Source organism: Molothrus ater, chromosome 4 (assembly GCF_012460135.2).
Source record: "Molothrus ater isolate BHLD 08-10-18 breed brown headed cowbird chromosome 4, BPBGC_Mater_1.1, whole genome shotgun sequence".
Lineage (NCBI taxonomy): Eukaryota > Metazoa > Chordata > Aves > Passeriformes > Icteridae > Molothrus > Molothrus ater.
This window is the reverse complement of record NC_050481.2, coordinates 66475107-66491625: the sequence shown is the minus strand read 5'-3', so window position 1 is coordinate 66491625 and position 16519 is coordinate 66475107. Positions and strand designations below refer to the sequence as shown.

At 43.3% G+C, this 16519-nt stretch overlaps 1 protein-coding gene across 1 annotated transcript in view; it reads left to right on the top strand.

Annotated features, from left to right (window-relative positions):
* Positions 1-16519, top strand: part of FGFRL1 (fibroblast growth factor receptor like 1) — a 169825-nt gene that overhangs the window by 66675 nt on the left and 86631 nt on the right. The window contains exon 3 of the mRNA XM_036382915.2: positions 15690-15962. Coding sequence (XP_036238808.1) covers positions 15690-15962 — 273 coding nt within the window. The remainder of the gene's footprint in view (positions 1-15689; positions 15963-16519) is intronic.

The window sequence follows — 16519 nt, the reverse complement described above, 5'->3', positions numbered from 1 at the left end:
ATGAGGTGGAGAAAAGCTGCCTGTATTGCCTCCTTAGGGAAAGGATCTCCCCTGGAAAACTGAGAAGATTCTTTGGTGAGTCTTAAGAGATGCATATCCATTCAGGTTCCCATCTGCCTGTGATCACAGGGTGCCTTGCAATCTGGTGTGTGTCCTCACAGCACCTCAAGAGAGGAAGGTGTCCCCAGCTTTGTGCAATTGTGCAATTTGTGGCACTTTGGTACCTTGTGTGGTACCTTGCTCTCTGACTATCAAGGACCTAAGAAAGTACCTTATCCATTAGGTTCTCTTCCCTTTTATTTGTCTCTGTTTTAAAGGGTAATTTCTGCAGATAGTCCAGAGAGATGGGTGGGAACGAGACCTAATGGGGCTCCTCCAGCCCACAGTTTGTGACATTTTCTCTACCTGGTCCTTACAACTTTTTAACTTAGAAAGTTTTACTCCTCTGTGAAGCCAAGGGAAGGAGCAGCAGGAATTAACTTGTTTCTGTTGGGCTCATCTATAGGCCAGTGCCAGTCCAGTGCCTTGTCTCTGCCTTTTTGGGTATTTCAGAGGGAGATGCAGGGCATCTGCCGGAGGCAGCTCTAGAGCGAGCTGTCTGTTGGGAGATTTGGTTTCCTTACACTGGTTACTGCCTTTTGCAGGTCCCAGGTTTCTATTTATTTTGAGCAACATTGCTCAGAACATGAAAGGGTTTCCCTAGGAAACTTTAACAGAACACTGAGAAAAGTAAAAGGAATGAGCATAAAGTGGATCCATCCCAATGTTTGTTATTTGGTTTTCTGGTGGAGGTTCTGCTGTGATACCAGATGGGGGTTAAATCCTCAGATAAATTTTTCAAAGAAAGAGCCCTACTTCCAAAGTTAAATACCAGCTGTCTCCTTCTGTCTGAGTACCCTTTCCATACCCATCCTTGTCTGGCTGGTCTTTACATTGGTGTCCTAAAGAGATGAAATTCATGTGGTGACATTTTTTGAGGGTCAATCCATCTCCATCCCTTCCAGTAGCTTTTAAGCCTTTAAGCCAATTTCACACACATTGTTTGAGAAGGAGTGATGTGAGAGATACTAAGTTCAAACTTTGTGAAAATGGGAAGTCATGTAGAAGGGATTGTAATTGTGCTGCATCCCCCTGCCACCACGCTTGGAACAAAGGCCATTGTAAGTCTTCAGCTTTTCTAAATATATAGATGAATTTTCTAAACAAAGAGACATTAATGCAACAGTGACAAACAAGCAACTAAATAAATTAGGATGTCATCAGATTCTTGCCCCTTAATAGGCCCTGGGAAATGGCTCCACAGAATGTAGGGCCATTGGAAATTAAGCTTTGTTAATAAATTGCCTGTCATTGCAAACTGTCCCTTCCCCAGTGTGGGGTTGGACAGGTATCAGTGGGAGATGTGAATTGCTGGGGGCTGTTGCACCTCTTTCTGTGCATGAGGTGCTCAGGGTGTCATCCCTTACCAGTGCCAAACTGAATCTCATTATGCATTGTCAATAAAAAATAATATGGAACCAAATAGTACAGAAACAAATTATACAGAGCCAAAATGCATTTCCAGCTCTTCATGCAGACTTTAGCTGCATTTTAATGGTGGAGCCCTTCAGTAGAGACCAGAGGTCTCTGACCCATGAAGGTTTCCTTTTCCCTGCAAGGAGTTTGTGTTTGACCTTGGCAGTCACAGTTACAAGCAGAGCTCCCTGCTCTGACTTTGGCTTCTGTTTCAGCAAGACCAGAATCTGTGGGGTCTTTCTGAATATTTCCCTCCTCACCCAGTATTGCTGAAAATGAGCCTGAAGTGCTGACAGACAGCAGCACTCTCAGAGTGTAGGAATCCAACATAAACAGACTTGCTGGTTGTGTACTTGGACATGTTAAACGAGGTCCCTGCTTTGATCTTCCTTGCACTATCCTAAAGCCCAGCAAGCAAAGGCTAAGTAAACAGACCTTTGATTTCAGGGCTGTTTGGAGCAGAGGTCTTGTAAAACTTTTATCAATGGCAGAGCTGAGCTACTGAAGTCCGTCTTGGACTGTAGGTGCTGCAAGAGTAGCAGTGTGGTTTTATTGACCCTAACATCTCCCTGCTTCCCATAATGACAAACATCTGGGAATATGAGCCAGCTTCCTGTTGATTGTAGTGTGCCAGTTTCTCTAGGAGAGACACCTGCTTATAATCTCCTGTATGGTGAATGGAGCATAAGCTGTTTCAGATCCTACAGCTATTGGATCCCACAGCCAGTGCAGCCTTTTGTTAATGCATGTCATAAAGATGCTTAAAAAAAATCACATGGGACACATTCGTGGGAAACACTCACGTTACTAATCCTGTGTGTTCAATGCTCCTTGGTCAAACCCCACAAAAGCCAGCACTCTGGCTGAAATAGCTTGAATGTTACAACAAATTGGATTTTATTTATTTGTTTCCTGTTTTCGGAGCATTTAGTGATTCCCCACAATCACAAAGGTCACAAATTTTCTTTCATGTTTAAATAAACAGGAGATTCTCCTTCAGGATCATGCCCTCCGAAAAGAGACAGGAAGAAACAAGCACCTAATATCACAAGATTTAAAAATTAAAATTGTGAGTTCTGGCAAACTCCCCTCAATGGATGAAACACAGGAATAGGAATGGCCTCTGCTTTCTTCCAGTTTAGAATTTTTCTCTGTCTTCTGGTGAATTACATGAAGGAGGCTTTGTTTCCCTTATATTCACCATAGGAAAGTGACGTAGGAAAGTGAGATCCTGCCAAAGTATTTTATTTTTTAGAAGCATTATCAAAATTTCATTGTTTTCAACACTAAAAACCACTGTACTTATAATAATGGAGTCCAGACTGTTCCCAGCGGACCAAAGCTCTGGACCCTCTTGGTGGAGCCATTTCAGACAAAGCTTGAGTGAGCTCAGGACCAGAAGCTGAAGTGTTTTGCTCAGCCCTACCAATGATTATTGCTTCATATCAAGAGAAATGCTAAATGACAAAATATTTGACCAGAAATAATCGACCAGTTGTTCCATGTCCATAGTGCTCCTGCTGTACCTTCTGGAAGTAAAGTTGAGATTGTTGGTGGAGTAAATTGTGAGTCAGAGTGCATCTAGACCCTCTTGTCTTCTGCCCTCACACTTTTACAGCTTGGCCTTAAATGGTGACCTTTCTTACACTGCCTGCTCCGCCTTAGTCATGAACTGATCCTTTACTGTCAGTCAAACAATGCAGCACTGTTCTTCCTTCGGAAGTGAATTTTGTCTTTTGTTAAATAGTCACATCCACTATTAGATAAGAAGTGTTTTTAACAGTCCTCTGTTTGTTGCTATTTGATGGCAGTTCTTTGATCCCTGGAGGGGTTTGCGGCGCTGTTTGTGATATACAGCAAATCGATTTTACACATTTCCATCTTTTATCGATGAGTCTTCCAATGGGGCTTCACCATAATCAGATTGGAGAATACCATGGCACAGACATTGGGAAGGGGCTGGAATTTACATGCAATAAAGATTAGGGGATTAGCAGCTGATTAGGAATGTGCTGATTTCTCCAGCCTCAGGTACAGCAAGGGATCCTGCATGTCTGTTGTTCTCTGACCTTGGGTTTCGACCTCTTGACTCCTTGCTCAGAAATGCCATGCGAGGAGCACGGAGTGATTCCTGACGTGGCTTCAAGAACGAGTTCAAGTCACTTCAACAGTAAAACCTATTTCTGTGAGCAGGGAAGCCCAGAAACGGGGCAGGCTGGGCAGACAGGCTGTGGCAGCACTTGAGAGTGCAGGCAGGAATTCCTGCTGACAGCTGATGCTCCGTGCGTGTGCCGGTACCCGCACGTGCGCCATGGGATGCGGGGCAGCTCCGCATCGAGACAATACTTCTCCATGCACAGCTTTTCCTAGATAGTGCCTGTGCTCTCAAGGTTTCTCCCCCTTCCACTTGCAGGAGGGACTGCACATTACCAGACACTGAGGTAATAGGATTGCACATTAATTGATATTCCAGTGGCTCTATCTACCTGCTGGATATGATGTTACATTCCAGCGCGCAGCCCGCCAGTGGAATGGCGTCACTCAAAATCACGGAGCAGTCGGTGTCAGCAAAACTCCTGTGTGCCTCTGTAGCTGCTGAAGTTTGGGCAGCTCAAATAAAGCAACAGGCTGTGCTCAGAACAGGGGGTTGGTAGTTTGCTTGTATATCAAATAATAATTAGCACCATTTTGCTGCTGATGGAGATGTACAGGGATGAAAAGCAGGCAGTGTGGGATCTTCAGCAAAGGAGAAGTATTTCCAAACCCATAGTTTGTGGAATCTAAATGGATTTATATTTTAAATATTTGTTTTCAGTAGTTCAGTTTTGGCAGATTATACCCACTGCTAGGTGCTGGTTTGCTAATACCATTCATCCTGACATGTGCCATGCTGGTGTGTAGTAGAGGTACAGGAGGAATACCTTCCTCCAGGTGATGTGAGGCAGCTTTTGAGCAGCAAGGGGTGCAGCAAACCTTTGGACATACCAGGTTAAATGCAAATCTGGTTTTATCTGATTTTAGAAGCTGAACAGTCCCAGGACATTACAGCACAGCCTCTGGCAGTCCTAGGTGGTGCAATTGGACATAATAAGTCTGACAGCAAAGGAGTCTTCACTCTCTCCTGGTAGTAAAACACATAAAAGACAGGTAAGAGTGCACTAACCCTGTTGGGAGCAACCAACAGAGAGGGGCAGAGGAAGTGGGTCCGTTTGAAGCTCTCCCAGATGCAGGCAGGCTGCAGAAAGCTGCACTTGCCTCTGTCCCAGGGAGTCTATTGTGTTTTTACATCAGGTAGTGTGTGCTTCAGTGTCTGACGAGCAGGAACCAGATGGGAATGCTATAAGAATTCAGTGATAGTTTCCCTATGAGGGAGACTTGGTGTCTGTTGAGTTTAAATGAAGGTTTTCAATGAATCAGCCTTGGGAAAACTTTTTTTTTAAGTGCATTCAAGTATTTTCCCCTCCTGGAAGTGATGTACAGGTGTGTATAAGCTAGACTGTGAATGGCACAACAGGAACAAATCTTTCAAGTGAAATATTTGGTGCTGAGGAGGCGATGTTCACACTAAAGGCACTTTGGGAGTTTATTCTGGATCAGCTCCAGTTTGGTCATGTAGATTGAGTGCTCGTTAATGGAAATGCCAGAGGACAGCTTCTGCTTTTGTTTTCCCTGGGGCCCAGGTAGCAGTTGCTGACAGTCTGTATTAGCAGCTGGTGGGGTTTGGGAAGATGGGATCTATAAAGCAAAGCATTTGGTTTTCAGGATGTGGCACCTCTGTTTCAGAGGAGTATTTCACTTCAGAATAGCTTTAGTCTTATTCTGAGAACTAAATGCCCCTTGCAGCTCAATTTCATAAAGAAGCATCTTAGTCCATGTGCACCAAACCAGCTTCATGATGTGAAGCAAAGTATAATTGGTATAATTGGTGGTGAAGATCAAAAAAAAAATGTTAAAGTATATCTCTGGTCCAGATTATGACATTGATGTAGGCATATGTAAGGCAGACCTTTATGATGAGAGTTTAATTCAGAGAGAAAGAGCCAGCTCCTATCACACCTACCATGAAGGTTTTGGTAGGGCAGCAGTAAATGGTTTCAGGCAGATTTTAAAATGCTGCTGTCTTAAAGGTGTGTTGCATTTTTCTTTTAGAGCAAGATTTGTCTTTTTACTTTTAATTATTCTTCCAGAGCAAGACAAGTTATATATATAAATATACACACAGACAGATATATATATTCAATACTGTTTTCAGATTTTAGGAACACAACAACCAATTTAAAAAATACTACCATTGCTTAGTCAACATACTTTTAAAACCAGAACTTTTTTTGCTTGCATGTGTTTTACTTTGATTGGCCAAAATTATTACACAAAATATTTCTCAAGCTGAAAAGGGGAGAAAACCAGGCAAAACTCTTTGAAAGAGAAAACCAGGTGAAGTCTTGCATCTTGACAAAAATGTGATTTTCTCATAGGAAAACAGTTCTGCCAGTGGCTCCATACCAAGCCTGCTATGCAGCCATTCAGCTGGAAATGCTTTCTGTTCTAGAGAAGCCTCTGAAAATATCTCCAGTTCTTAAATACCACAATGTTTATCTCTTTGTGGTCACCATCAAACAGTTGTTACCACGCTTTTGTGGTGACCAAACATAGAAGCCCCCAGAGACGAGGGCAGAGGAGAGGGAGGGCTGAGAGCAGCCTCGCCATGCAGGGCACTGCCACTGATTTCCCAACAGCAGAAGGCTTAGGGATATTTTGGCAGTGTCTCATGATCGAGAGTGGGTGTTCAAGATGGTTTTCTTCTGAGTCCTTAGTACACTAATCACACCTTTTCCATCCTGGCTATTGGGAAAGGCCAGTAGGAACCAGCGGTGAATGGAAGAGTTTAAAGTCTTCTCCACTTTTATACCTTAGAGTGAATGCTGGTTAAAAAGGTTTTTAAGAATATTTTGAGGAAAACCAGTTCCTTGGATACAAGTGAAAAAGACTCCTGTGTCAGTCTATGGCTGAAAACTTGCTGCTGTGGGCTAGCAGGAAGGCAAACCAGCTATTTAAAGGTCTGTGTTTGCATCTTTCCTGTGTATGGCACCGAGTCAACCATCGTGGTTTCTGTTTTCCTGCAGACATAAACAATGACACTTACAATTTCCTGCTTGCACAGTGCTCACACAAGAGCCTGTCCATAAGGGAAACGTCTAATTACTTATTAAACCCTGCACAGTGCTCAGACTGGGTTAAATATTGACTACCAAGGTTCAAGGGGAGCCTGTGTCACCAAACGTGAACTTGGACATCCTATTTTCTAGGAACTGTTCAGATCAAATGGATGGGTGACTAAGTGCTGCATGCAGGGAGGAGGGACAAAGAAGGGGACAACAATCAGAGCAGGTTGTCTCAGAAGTAAACACCTATCTTTGGAGCCTGGGGATTTGGAATGTGGTTGCTATTGGTGGCTCGAAGGGGACTTTTGTTACGAAAAAAAAAGTGAATTAAACTGAGTCTTGTGGAGTGCTTGGTTTGTTTTACTGAAAGTCTTAAAGATGTGGGTGATTTGGCTGGAAAATCCACTGGGCTTGTGAAGCAGGATTTGCATGGCTGGGAAACAGTTGGAAAGGCATAGTACAATGGTATTTATGTTAAAATTTGGGTAGATCCAACCCAGAAGGTAATTCAGGGCTGCCTGACTGGATTGTTTCCCAGAGATTATGGGAAGAAAACAAATGTCTTGTGTTGGCAGGAATGGTCCCTCTGTGACCTGTGGTGGAGATGGTGGAGGTTTGGGTCAGGTTTGGAGAGAGCAGGTTGGGGCTATGGAATTTCAGTTGGGTTCTGGATCCTCCCTCAAGCCAGAGGATTTCTAGCTTTCTTCCAGAATTAGGCAGTTTGTCCTTCCTGGAAATAGCAGGCTAAAAAAAAAAAACCAAAAAAACCTTCTAATTTTAAAACCTTGAAGCCATGTTTTAAGGCCATTTCTTTTGAAAAAATGCCCAACAAATTAGGAATGAATGTTTTAGATGGGCTTGCCTTCTTGAATGAGAATGGACGAGATAGATTGTGAGGGTGTGTGTGCCAACACACCTTTGTTGTACTTATCTCTTCTGTAAGAAAAGTTTTCTGATTATCCATTGAGCTGCATACCTGAACTGCACCGTCAGTATAATTTTAGCATTTGAGTAGAAATATTAGTCCTCTCCTTTGGCCCACACTAATCCCACTGGCAGAACTTGAGAAACAATAAATAATATAATTTCTTCCACACTAGAAATTTTCCAGCATATGAAGTCTGTTTCTTCAAAAGTAGTTTGAAGTAATCCTAACTCTCCTTTGCGTTCGCTACCTTGAAACCTGAGGGATAAAGTTACTATTTTTTGCTGCTGAAAAAATGTTCGGCAACAATTGATATTGAATGTCACCCATGCACATTTAATTTAATAAGATGGTAATTTCATGTTAAATAAATACCAACTGATTATTGAAAACATATGCTCAAAGGATTTAGAAACCACATAAGAGATACGTATCTCATCTACTGTTGTTGAACTAATAAATCTAAGCAATAATCAAGTGCCAATTGTTTAACATACAATAACTATTTTATTAAATGTCAGTGAAATGTGGATGCAGGGCACTTAATTAATGGAACACGTTCCCAGATATTCTATTTTTCTTAGTTTTGGAACATCTAGAGTAGGAAATTTACTGGCAGCCTTCACACAAAGGGCTAGTTATTAGTCATGTAAAAATAAGGCATGTACTTTTTTGTGCTATCAATAAATATCCATTTCATCAGCAAAGCAACTCCTACCACAGAGGTAGTGAAGAAAGGGAAGATATGGCACTTCACTTGCTGTGAAATGGACCTGCAAAGCAGTTTTCTCCATCAGGTTGTTGGGCTGAGCCATGCACCCGAAGCCTGGAACTTGCTCCTGCAAACAGTCCATGATTTCCAAATCTAAGCCTGACCAGCCATCGGGGCTGGTCGGCAAATACTTGTGGTGTTTTTGTGTTCCTCGCTCAGAGTCTTTGTTCTACAGAGATGCTGTTGGTTTTTTCTTTAATCTTTTGATTGTTTTTGATAAGCATTGTTTTTGTCTGTGGGTGCCTATGTTTTCAAGCCAAGAAGGACCCATTAGCTCATCTAATCTGATCTCCTCATGTCACATACCAAAGCATTTGGACCAGTTACCCCCACGCTGACCCCGACTTTACTTGGCTAACACATACCTTTTGGAAATGCAAACTGTTTTGTTTTGAAAATATGAAAAGATTTTGGATTCACCAGTCCTTTGAACTGCTTATTCCATTAGTTAATGGGATTCATGGGCAACACATTCATCCTTTTATCTCTCTCAAAAAGCATTTTTATCAGTTCTGCTCTCCATGTAATGGCTTCCAACTGTGCAGAGAGCCAAGAGTTCCTCTCTTTCAGGAACACCTACTCCTCTTGATTGAAACTGTTCCCAACACTGCTTTGTAAAGCCTTCCCTGTGGGATTTGCTCCTTGGTAGAGTTTGTCCTAGCAGAGTCAGGCCTCTGTCCATTCATCCATCATTACTGCCTGAATGCCGATACAAATAATGGTATTAATGATATGCAGAGAGTGTGAGTGCATAATCCTCATGTTGGTCTTGCAGAGAGGGTTAAACTGTTGTAGAAGAGGTTAAACTCTGGTTGTAAGCAGGAATTGTCCAGCCCAGCTTTGCAGCAGCAGGTACCCCAGGATAGGCAACTCTGGAGGTGTGTTTCAAACATGGCTTTTAGGTGGTCCTTTCCAGCTGCCTGTGCACATTTTGAAGTGTTAGAAGGGTAAAGAAAATCCACTTTGCTGTGAACCACCCTGGCAATAAAGACTTTGGAAGCTCAGGTTTTACAGTGAGGAGTGTGGTGAAGGCCAAATGTTGCCTCAAGTTTTGGTGGAAGAGATTGTGTTTACACCAAATGAGCAGTTTGGTTGGTAATCTCCGTCCAATTCCATCATCTCACTGTTGTAGTGAAAAATTTCTGTGCTTAGCTTTATTTTCCTCATAGGACATACACTATCTGTGATACTCCAGCCCCTCATGCTAATTCCATGTGTTGATGGGCTGTTTGGGTGCTTCATTGTGAATGACTTTGCTAATTTGCTAACACAGCACTTCAAAAGAAGTCTTATCTACATAGAAAGTGAATGTGTTTGGTATTAAATAATAAAATATACATAACCCATGGGGCTCTTAAAACTTATTTAACTTCTTTATAAACTTTACAATACAGTATGTGGATATTATAAATTACTTTCCATTCCAAGAAACTGTCCGGGCTTGTTGACCTTCCTTGGAATTTCCTCTTTGTAATTATGTTTAATGTGTTAATAAAGTTCACTTTGAACTGTATGATGGCAAATGGTCTCATAGGACATGGGTCAGTGCTGGTGCGTTCACCATATGTGAAGCTTGATATTAGTGTGCAGTTTAGTTGTAGGAATAGCAAGGATAAGTCCAAACAATTGCAGAAGCAGTATCTCCTCCCCAGGTTAGCAGTAAAAAGGGGTTCATGGAAAGTTAGGAATGTGGAGTGGGAAATCATTTAGCTTTCACTGCTAGGTGTTACTAAATTATAGTGCTGGGTTTGAGTCACTATCAAAACACCATATATTTAGAGGGTTTTCACACAGAGCTGTAAATCATGTTTACTACATGTATAAGTTGAATGAGTGCATGAACTTTGCAGTGCAGCCCAGGAAAATATAATTACATGTGTGTGTGTGTGTTTTTGACTGTGAGAAATATGGACAGGAAGCTCCAGGCTATTCCACTGTTGTGTCTTAAATACACTTCTAGAAGTTGTTTTTGCTGCTTCCTGGAAATAGCTATTTGCTAAAGCAAAGAGGCTTTCTTGGGTTTTACATAATTCCTTTTGCCAAGAAATGGCAGCTACTATCCCTTCCCAAGGCACTGGGGAGGAGAGCAGGAATGCTAGTAAAGCAGTGTCAGCAGCAGAGCAGCAAGTGGGGCTTTTCTGTGTCGTAGGATAGTGGATATAAATTGAAAATTGCCCAGCTGTTCAGTAAGACAGGTGTAGAGTCTGTCTTTTATATAATGGAACAGAATGGGGATTCCAGTTGCTTGTATTCGTAAATGAGGCAAATAAATCTGCACACTTGTCTGCATGTATATGAGGAGAAATATTTAAAACAAATGAGGTGATCATGGCATTTCCTTGTTAACGTTTGACTGAGTTTATATGATCTTGAACAGAAAACTTGGCATCTGGCTGAGCTTGTTGGTTTCTTTCTGGTTGTGTTTATATGTATTTGCAGATGGGGAAACTACAAGCAAGAAAATAACTTGGTGGAAAATGTAGGTTCTGGATTGTTTAAATTATATTTTAAGCCTGATTGCACCCTGGCCCTTGGAACTCCAGGCATGATCTCTGCTAGTAACTAAAATTATTTGAATGTTATGGGGCAAAGTTATATTTAGTTTGTGTTTGGAGAAAGAATAACAACGAAGCACGGGGGATGGCAGCTGCATTCTCATCACTTCTTCCCGAGTCACATCCTCAGATGTCAAATCCCACCCTTCTCCCTCAGACAGAATATTAAGAAATTAGTCTCTCAAATTATTGGGTTGAGGACAAGGGGGACTTAAGGAAACCTGCCCCACTGGGATTGTGTTGAGGTGGGGCTTAATTTTCTGAGCAAGCTCCTTCTGTTCAGACAGGCTGTAGAACCAGCTGCGCTTCTCCACTCTGATGGGGCTTAAAAGCAATGCCCCGTGGCCATTGAGAGCTGTCCTTGCCTGGTGGAGACCTGCAAGAGTTCCTCTCCCTCCCTGACTACAAAAATGCCTAAAAATCTTGGATGGAATATCTACCTAGGGTCTTGTTTTCATGCCCATATGCCATGAAAAAAATACTGCAGGAAGGAAATGCTGTGTTCAGGAGCATCACAGATTGGAGATTCTCAGCACTTAAAAAAGGCTGATGTTTCCAAGAATCACTGCCTAATGGCTAAGAAATTGGGAGGAGCACAGTGTAGAGACCCCTCCAGGATTTACACTCAGGGCCAGAGGGCACTTGCTCTCTGCTGCTCCACCTGGAAAGGATCCAGGAGCTTTGACCTGTGAGTGCAGGCACATGGCAGTTGACAGGATTCATTCCCCCCTAGCCAGAGAAATGACACCTATTAGCATTAATTTTGCATTGGTAAATGTATGAAGTCACTATTTTAACAGCCTGGTTTAATGAAATGTTTTCAGGTTTCAGAACTATCCCTTACGATGTTGCTCTCCAGCTCCTGGGGTGTTGCCTTGCCCACAAACAAGGCAGGAGCAGTGCTATAGTGAGCAGGCATAGGGTATTGCACTCAATTAGAGCATTTCTGCTCACACATGACACAAAGCTGGAGCCCAGGACAGCAGAGATCGTGACTCTGGCTGCTTGAGCAGTAATTTCATCTGCCTTTTACTGCTGCCTTAGAGCACGGGACAGACGCCGGCAGCGGCGAGGGATGGGAAGTCAGTCAGAGCCAGGGCTCAGCCTGTTTTTACCTCCCTGGCAGCTGTAGGTGAAGCAGCAGGTGCTTTCCTGGGATTTTGCCTGGCTAAGCAGCTGTAGATATGAATCCAGCCTGCAGGGCCCGTGTCCTGGGCTCCGCTCCCACACCGCGCACTCAGCTGTGAGCGCACACGTGCCCCAGCCCTGCGGGGTCAGACACCAGGGACAATCCCAAATCAGCGCCTTGGGAGGGCTAACTGGGCACTCTGCTCTCCTGGCCACCCCCTGGCATATTAGGGGCCAGTTCTGGAAGGTGGGGAGCTCCTGTCAGTAACAGTGCTGCACACAGGAAATAATTTGGCTGGCTCAGCGTGTTTTTACTACATCTTTTTATCATGCAGTAAGAGATGGAACTGCTATAGAGAATCCTTGGACTTTAATTTCCAAGAGAACCTGAGTAGTGCTGAGCAGCTTAATATCTGGATTCAGAGGGGGAAGATATTTTTGCCTAGGTAGTGCAGATATTTTTGCCTAGATAGTGCAGATTTGCCTAGATAGTGTGTGAGGCAGCTCTGTGTCAGTAGCACCCGCTGCCCAGAGGATATTGGAGAAGGGCCTTTTTTCAAAACAAACTTACCCCTCTCTGCTGCCTCCCCTGATGCCTCTGATGGTGCAGAGTGGTGAGATGTGCCAAAGTGTGTCTTGACTGGAACAGTATTCATCCGTCACTGTTGCAGTCCCAAGGCAGGGCTCTACAGATATGTAGTGAAATAAGACCCAATGAATGCCTGTACATGAGAAAGAGAGACAGACATCCTGATGATATCAATATTTTATTCTTGCTGTAGCCCAGCTTCAGGAGGTCCAGCTACCATTGGCTTGCCAGGGTGTCTGAAGCCTCTGACATATGTGAAGGTGCTGAATTATATTGTGGTTCTTTGTAAACACAGTAGTAAATTCCAGTATTGTAATAATTACCATGGTGCTCAATATTTACATCAGAACACTGATTCCAGAGAGTACTGCTTGAGCAGAAAGTTATTAATGCAAAGATGGTAGGTAATAAAATGGAAATACTTACAGCAGAAACAAGGCCTTATCATCTTTGTCCTAGAGCTGTACACTACTGAGAAGTGCATACTGTATCTGAAAAAATTCACAGCAGGAAAAAACAGTGAGGGGAGGGTTTTATTCCTGTTCCTGAGAAAGCTGCTGGAGGAGCTAATGAAGAGCTGCAGTAATGTTTTTAGGCAGAATGGCTCTAAGAAACGCACCCTTTTCTAAATGTCATAAAGGTCTGCGGATAGATCCTGTGACAGGGACTGATCCAACAATTCCTCAGAATGAAAGGTCAGTCAAAGGAAAATGGCATTTAGGAGGACCAAGCTTACCACTGACCCAAACATGTGACAGATCCAGAGGCAACTCTGGTGCCATCAGGAGCCCCGCCTGTACAGGCGGCCCCAGAGAAGCTCATGACGTGACTGGGAAACTATCTGATTCCTCCAGGTCTCCAAATTCATCAGGAGTCACCATGAATGTCGGAAGGAAAGGGGTTTTGAAGGAGCCTACAGCAGGCTTCCAAGCTGGGAGGAGAGTGCTCCTCTCTCCACTGTCCCTGCTTGCCCTGCACCAAACATTTTTTTTCCCAGTACTAATTATAGATCTGTTTTTGTCATTTGAATATGCATGAAGTAGTGTCCTGGCTCACAGGCAGGTTGCAGTGAAACTACTCTTAAGGTTTGACTTGGTTTGATAGTGCTCTGAGTCAGAAAGAACCTCTCCAAGGGCAAACCCAGAATTTCAACAAGTCTGTGGACTTGTCTGGGCATTTCAGCTCCTTTGCACCGAGTGAGTGCATCGTGTAGGGAAATAGAATTTGGGGGCAGATTCTCACCCAGTGTTTGAGAATTCTGCCTTATCAAAGGCAGCGCACACAGCCCCTCTTCATGGGTGGATTTTCACTATAAAATATTCAGGAATGCAATTTGTGTCAGACTAGCATTCAAAAGGCCTTGGGGTTGTCTCTCCATCCACAGAGATGGCTGGAAATCTCACAAGGTGAAGAACATAAGGATGGTTTGGAATTTTTAGAAAATCTGGGCAGGATTTCTCATGGTGTTTTGCCAGTTCCCTTAGAGTATGGGAGGATACCATTACCTCCAAGATCTGTCCCATAGGTGACTGCAGAAGATGTGAAGGGGTGGGTGTTATCTTTGCCTTCTTTGTTATTTTTTGTTATCTCTGACTTTTTCAGAATAAGTGCTCTCAAGGTCCTTACTTTGGGTCATTAGGAGTTCATCAGAATCTGAGTGTGTCTAAGACCCATTGATTTAACCAGCCTCTTAGTTAAACTCTTTAATAAGTTCATTCACCACTCTGTTCTCAGCTTGAGCAGTATTTCTTTTCACCAGCAAAGCTGCAAAATTCATGGGTGGGATTCAACATGAGTAACTGCAACAGCAGCTCTGGAGTCATTCAGGAGCTGGACTGTATGTACTGCCTCAGTCATGCGGAGGAAAAATCAAGCAGACTTTGGAATAATAGGAATTAGTCATGAGGAAGTGCAAATATAAGCTCTGTAGTTTATCCCCTGTGGGTCCAATCCTGCAAAACATTAGGAACAGGAGTAAAATATGAGGGAACAGTTCCAAATCCCACAAACATCTTGTGGGTTTTGGGTGCAACTCAGCATCAGCAATTCTTAGCAAAACATTTTGTCCTTGTGCAAGAACAGGGCACTTATTATCACACCCATTAATAGACTATTCTGGGAAGAGCACTGCTATTGCAATCTCTGTAAAGAACTTGTGCAATTAATGAAAAGGCAGAAAAGGCAGATGCAGGAAAAAGGCTCTCAACTTTTCAGAGCCTTGAGAAGGAATTTCAGTTGGAATTCAGCTGTGGGAGCATTCCCACTGTTGGAGTCTTTATCACTTCTTTTTTCTGATTGTTGGCCTGTCCAAGTGCATCCTGTTATCATGTGGCCAACAGTGTTTTTAGTCTGACATTCCAGGGACACTCTCTTTTGTATGAAATTATCACGTTTTACAAAAAGCAAATATTTGTCAAGCGGGTCAAACCGGCAGGGTTGCTAAGGAAATTTATAAAAATATCCTCTTTTGGACTAAAGCAATGTTAACATGTCAGGCTAAGCTGTGTCTTTTATTGAAGCACGACCCAATGAATATTCTGTGTTCAACAACTGCAGGCTTATGTGTCTCAGATAAAGCCCATCTGGTGACTATTAAAGGGAATTACTGTACATACAACATGAAAGAATTAGAACATTTGAGGGGTGTGGGGCAGTGTTTTGTTGTAAGTACCACTCCTGTTACTAATTTTACCTTCAGGATAGGTGTTAAGTTTAAAACAACTACAGTTTCTTTACCAAATATACCAGGAAAGTTTGTGGTTGGGCTCCTTCTTGTGACAGGAAGATGCTGGAAAAGCAATAGAGCCTCAGAGCCAGGCTACCCTGGTGGGTTAGCGTGAGCTGCAAAGCTACAGCTTCAGGTCTTGCTGTATCCCTCTGTAATTGCTGACATTTTCAGCCTTGGTTGTAAGTGATTTTTGGTAAGCACCTTCTATTCTGTGTAGCAGTCAGTGTAGTGGCCAGATTGATGACACAGCTTTGAATCAGTGCTGTGTCACTGGCAAAAGTCATAACAGCTGTTCCCGTCTCTGTTCTTTCCTAGGCCCCCCTAGGATCGCTGATAAAGTGATTCACCGCCAGTCCGTGAGGCTGGGCAGGACCATCAAGCTCCTGTGCCCGGTGGAGGGCGACCCCCCGCCCCTCACCATGTGGATGAAGGACGGACGGACCATCCACAGTGGCTGGACGAGGTTCCGCATCCTCCAGCAAGGGCTGAAGATCAAGGAGGTGGAGAGCGAAGACGCGGGGACCTACATCTGCAAAGCCACCAACGGCTTCGGCAGCACCAACGTGAACTACACCCTCATCGTCATCGGTGAGTGGGGCTGGGCAGAGCCAGGCCTCACCTGCTCTGGGACCACTGTCAGAGCTGATTTCCATGTAGCTGTCAGAGACTGCAGATTTGCTCTGTGTTGGGGAAGATGAAACAGGAAAGCCTTATAAATATGATTGCCTGGCAAAAGATTTTGAGAATGTAGAAACTATAAGTGAGATTGAAATGAAAGCAAGCTTTGAGATACCTTAGTTACTGAACAATGGGAAAACAATGGTGTGGCTGGATGAAGGTGATCCCCTTTTGATGAAACAATACCCTGTGTTTGCAGACGTCCAAGGGTCAGAGCAGACCCTACTAGCTTGGCAGAAGGGGTCCAGAGAGGAGTTTTTAGGGTTTAAAATGTAGCACAGTATGGTAATATAGTGATTCTTATAGGCTGTATGTAAATGCTATAGGATTTGTATATTGTACTAGATTGGTTAGTGAGAATTAGAATATTCAATACAGAAGAAGATTTATCGTATTGCAACAGGAACCTCGCTCTCTTGCGCTTTTGCTCTCTTACCCTTTTACACTCTTACCCTTTTGCTCTCTTA